Source organism: Hibiscus syriacus, unplaced genomic scaffold, assembly GCF_006381635.1.
Source record: "Hibiscus syriacus cultivar Baekdansim isolate YM2019G1 unplaced genomic scaffold, ASM638163v2 tig00112253_pilon, whole genome shotgun sequence".
NCBI classification, from domain to species: domain Eukaryota; kingdom Viridiplantae; phylum Streptophyta; class Magnoliopsida; order Malvales; family Malvaceae; genus Hibiscus; species Hibiscus syriacus.
In genome coordinates, this window is record NW_024063283.1 from 1,340,080 (window position 1) to 1,344,915 (window position 4,836).

Sequence of the window (4,836 nt, forward strand, 5' to 3'; positions counted from 1 at the left end):
GTAGCATCTTCCGCTTCGTGTGAAATGTCTCACCTCACCTACTTCTTCTGAGCTTGATTTATTTTCCTCATTTGTTCTTTCAGATATCTTGGACCCCTCTGGTATTGATACATTGGATGTATAACTCCAAGGAACCTGTCGGGTATCCTTGAATGGGAAGGGGGACGGAGTTGTAATCACCACCCTTGGAGTTGTTGACGATGATCTCTCTTGTCCCGGATTAACTGTGATGACTATCGGTTTTCTCGTCCCCGTCATTCTGCCCGAGCCATCCATTATACAGATATCTATTTCTCGTGGTTTCTCTTCCTTACTGAAAAATTCCACTTCTCCACTATCCATAATTTTCTGAAGCAATTCTCGAAATTCAGGACAATTCTGGATATCATGGTCCTTAGTTTGGTGATGTTCACAGTATGTTTCTTGTTCCAATGACCTTGATTCGGGACTTCCCTTAATCATTCCCGATGTACACAGCTGCCTGAACACCCAACAGAGGGGAGATTTGACTTCTGACACCTTTCTCTTGGTCGTCCTGATCTCTCATTCTTCGACCATGTTGATTCCTTGCCCCCCATGATTGGGCATAGGGTGAGTATTTACAGCTGGTGTTTTGAATTCCAAATCTCCAGCGTTGATAAGGTTTTGTATAACCTTCTTAAATTTTGGGAAGTTCTCGATATCATGCCCAACAATCCCTGCGTGGTATTCACAGTGAGCATTGGCATTATACCAGTGAGGGTAAGGTGGCTGCATCGGAGTCAATTTGTAAGGGCGTATTAAATCTGCCTTCAAGAGCGAGGCGTAGATTTCTGAATATGGTACTGGCACTGGTGAGAAAGTTGGTCTTGTATTCTCCCTTCTCTGCCCTCTATTTTCATGGGTGTTGGTATTCTCCGTCTTAGGCTGTGAAATCGTGACGCTGGTTGCGTAGTTCTTTTTATAAGTATTCGTCTGGCTCACTTCATTGTCTTTTTTCTTGAAATAGGGCTTCTTCGACCCATCACCTCCTTCAATCTTGCCACTTTTAATGGCATTTTCGATTAATTCTCCAGAAAGAACCAAGTCAGCAAAATTCTTTGTAGCATTTCCCAACATATGCCCCAAATATGGAGCCTTTAGAGTATGTACAAAGATAACCGTAGCCTCCTTTTCCAGCAACGGTGGTTGTACTTGTGAGGCAACATCACGCCACCTTTGGGCGTACTGCCTGAAAGTTTCATTATGTCGCTTTTCCATGTTCTGCAATGTCCATCTGTCAGGCACTAGTTCGGTGACGTGACGATACTGTTCATAAAATGCTCGAGCCAAGTCTCTCCATGACTTGATCTGAGATCTAGTCAATTGATTGTACCATTTAATTTTTGATCCTGTTAGGCTGTCCTGGAAACAATGTATCAGTAGTTTCTCATTTTCAGTATACCCTGCCATTCTTCTGCAGAACATGACGAGGTGAGCTGATGGGCAAGTAGTTCCATCATACTTTTCAAAGTCTGGTGCTTTGAACTTCGGGGGTAGAATCAGGTCAGGCACCAAACTTAGCTCTCTAGCATCCATTCCATAGAATGGCTCAACTTCTACTGATCTCATTCTTTCCTCTAGGCTTTTCAACTGCTGGGTTATATCACTGTTAACCCTTCCTTTTTCCGAGACTTCCTGAAAATCAGGTGGTAACTCTTCTACACCTGATTCAATGGGTCTTGCCCTAGTAGCCGATGGGTAATCGGTTTGAAATGCGAGCTCATTATGATTTTGCTGATTCGCTATATAGACTCCTGGGTGAGCCTCTTGCACAGCTGGCGATCTAAATGAAATGTGCACTGGGGTGAAACCGGGAGGATGCGAAGGGTCGGGTGTAAACCCTGGTGGGTGCTGGGGGCCAGATGTAAACCCGACAGGATGCCATGCCATAGGTTCAAACCCTGGAGGATGCAAGAGATCCTGATCAGATGATTTTGGTTGGTAAACAATAGCTTTTCCACTTGTAGCGTGCTTCTTAAACATTTCTTCGATCTTTTGTAGCAAACCGTCTTGTGAGCTTTCCATCTCTGCTTCCATTTTGCTTAATCTTTCTCTCATCTCTGCTTGAGCTTGTTTGTGTTCTTGTTCAATTTGAGCTAATTTCACCTCCATTTTCTTAGTTTTACGGGTACCGTATGGGTGTGAGGTGAATGCCAGGATAACTACAAATAATTGGAAATTATATTTTATTATTCGATGAATTTAATGAATGAATTGTTATAATGCGATTATCAAGATTTCAAACATTTAGAAAAACGTAAGAAAATGCAAATGCAAATGCAACCCGATATTGATTCCGAAATAACTTAGTTCATACAAAAAGTACTCAACAACACACAAAGTCTAAGCACTTTAGGCAAAGAGAATACATCCTCATTGAAATTAAACGTAGAATCTTGCCCTATCGCCTAATCTCTCGAGCTCTATTATCAATCCCAGGATGCGTCGCTCTTCCTCTAAATTTGGGATAACAAAAACTCTGAGGGCTGCCGCTTCTTCAGATATCTCGTAGACTTGACGAGCAACACTGCGGGCCTGATTCACTGCTCTCCCCATTGTTTCATGTTGATTCTGAATGGTGTCGTGAGCCTGCCATAGCGCGATTCCAAGCTCTGAATTAGTCAATGGTCGGCTTTCTTCTAATTGTTGGATTCGTTGATGGCCTTTTTGTACTGCAACTTCTAGCTCAACGATCTTAGCTTTTAAGGCCTCATTCTCCTGTCTGGCTATATCATGTGTGGATGAGTGGATCAACCTTGCTTCTTCTAACTCTGTCATCCTTTTCTTTAACATCACATTTTCTTTTTGAAGACGGAATACATCGCTGTTGTATGGGTTCTAAAAAGTCTTATCCATACTAAGTAATTGTGCTTCGAGCCGTTCAATCTGTGCCCGCCTCTGTGTCAATTCTTGGTTAGCCTCATCTCTTTGCTCTCTTAGTCTTTGAGCGTGCTACAGGGCTCGCTTCTTTTCTTCTTGACCTCTTCTTGCTCTTCTTTCTACCCTATCAAGTTTTATTTTTAGGGTCTTAACAGTATGATGTAGACCCTGGGCTCTCATATTCTTCTCTAAGGCCCGAAAATCTTGATTTAGCGCATCAAGACTCTCCTGAACCTTCTTTTTATCTTTGGAAAATTGTTTTATCACTCCATCCTTCTTAATCAGCTCGAGCTCCCACATTGTCTTCTCATCTGAGAAGTTTCTCTGTTCTTTTTCTCTCCCCAGATTCATTAGTCGCATATCCTCTTTTAACAATTCAGCCTCTGTCGGGAGCCTCCTCAATCGCTCCTCCATAGTCATCTCATCTTCTAAATTTGGCTTCGGTGTATTGTTATTAATTCTCTGCAACCTCTAAACCTCATAGGCTGGTGTGAATCCAGGCTCTATCATTTTGAAGTTCATGTAGTGGGGTTTCTGCCACGCTGTATAGATTTTTGAAATCCGCTCTCGATAACCTGGAGTAGAGAAAGAAAATTCTGCCTCCTTCAAGCCGTGGGTAGCTGGTACGAACTGTCGGGTACTGAACTGTCTGAGTACAATCAGCGGAGTATACCCGATTGCTCCCCATAATCCGTGCAGCATCACAAAGCTATCGTTACCACATCTGAAAAGTACATCCTCTTTGGGTAACCAGTAAGCCTTCCACACAATCTCAGTATCCTTCACGTTACGGAGAGCTTCAACCCAATCTTTTCTCTTGCGATGCTCCGGGATTTGACATTTGTCAAGGAAATCCACCAGAGGCAAAAAATTTGATTGATGTCTCCGAGCCCAGCCCTTCTCAACTATCCAGGAGTGGCTCCACCACCAAACTAGTAATAGTGAAGTACATCCAATGAACTGACCTTCTCCCAATCGTCTACATTGATTCAGTGACAAGAATGTTTCCACAATGATGGCTGGTGGGGATTCTTTCTGGAAATAGCTTCGACGAAATCGATTAAGGCAATGTCAAAGTGATCCTCAATCTTGGGGAAAATTACCAGGCCATATACTGCAAGCGCGAAGTGATCTCTTCTTCTTTTTGATGGAGTCTACTCATAAATCAAACTCTTCAGCTGAGCCCAGGAGATCCTTTCATCACGAATGTACTCTTCGACCCATTCCTTGGTCTTTCCCATCAGCGAGACCATCTTGGTAATGAACCCCTTAGGTCGGATTGCCTTGGTGTAAATGGAATACTTTCTAACATTCGGGATGTTCAGCAAAGCCGTATATTCCTCCAAGGTAGGGGTCATGTCCACTTTATCGAAAGTGAAACACCTATAAGCTGGATTCCAACATTTGACCAGGGCCTGAACCAACACTGAATCTATTGGTACTCTCAGCAGCTCTGCGATGTCTCCGTATATTTCCCTGAACATTGTCTTCTCATTATCATCCCAGGTGGCCCAAATTCTTGATAATTCATCCCAATGTGCTTGCCTGACTCTGATAATTGCCTTCTCTGGCAAAACTGACTCTTCAGTAGTGACAAGGCTATCCTCGAACCGTGATTGCCCAGACTCAGACCATGTATGAACACTGATTGCATTCTCAGTCCCATCGGAAGACATTGCTGCCTTAAGCTCTTTTATAATAACTAGGTGATCTGGGAATCAATACCATTTATGAGATGATGTGATATGATAATGATACATGCAAAAATGCAATAAGAGTATACAAAAGAAAATCAATGTTAGTAGAAACAAGACAACAAGAATCAAGTTAGTTGAAATGATTAGTAAAAAAATAATAATATTAAATATGACTTAAAGTTGAGAATAAAATAAAGCATACAAAGAAAATTAATAATCCTAACCGCATGCGTTCTAG

General features: G+C 42.3%; 2 protein-coding genes across 2 annotated transcripts; both read right to left on the reverse strand.

The window, feature by feature from the left end:
- Positions 1-543: 543 nt before the first annotated feature.
- LOC120176748 lies at positions 544-2,133 on the reverse strand. Its single transcript, XM_039183098.1, has one exon. It carries the CDS (start codon positions 2,131-2,133, stop codon positions 544-546), a length of 1,590 nt encoding a protein of 529 aa, XP_039039029.1.
- Positions 2,134-3,372: 1,239 nt separating this feature from the next.
- On the reverse strand, positions 3,373-4,577 carry LOC120176749. The gene is made up of 2 exons (XM_039183099.1): positions 4,060-4,577; positions 3,373-3,946 (listed from the first exon to the last, which is right to left on the reverse strand). The coding sequence occupies exons 1-2, from the start codon at positions 4,575-4,577 to the stop codon at positions 3,373-3,375; spliced, it is 1,092 nt and encodes a 363-aa protein (XP_039039030.1).
- Positions 4,578-4,836: the final 259 nt, after the last annotated feature.

Coding starts and splice junctions, on each gene's coding strand:
- LOC120176748 (XM_039183098.1), bottom strand. CDS start 2,133: ATGGAGGTGAAATTAGCTCAAATTGAACAAGAACACAAACAAGCTCAA.
- LOC120176749 (XM_039183099.1), bottom strand. CDS start 4,577: ATGTCTTCCGATGGGACTGAGAATGCAATCAGTGTTCATACATGGTCT. Junction 3,947..4,059: donor CTGAAGAGTTTGATTTATGA/GTAGACTCCATC, acceptor ATTTCGTCGAAG/CTATTTCCAGAAAGAATCCC.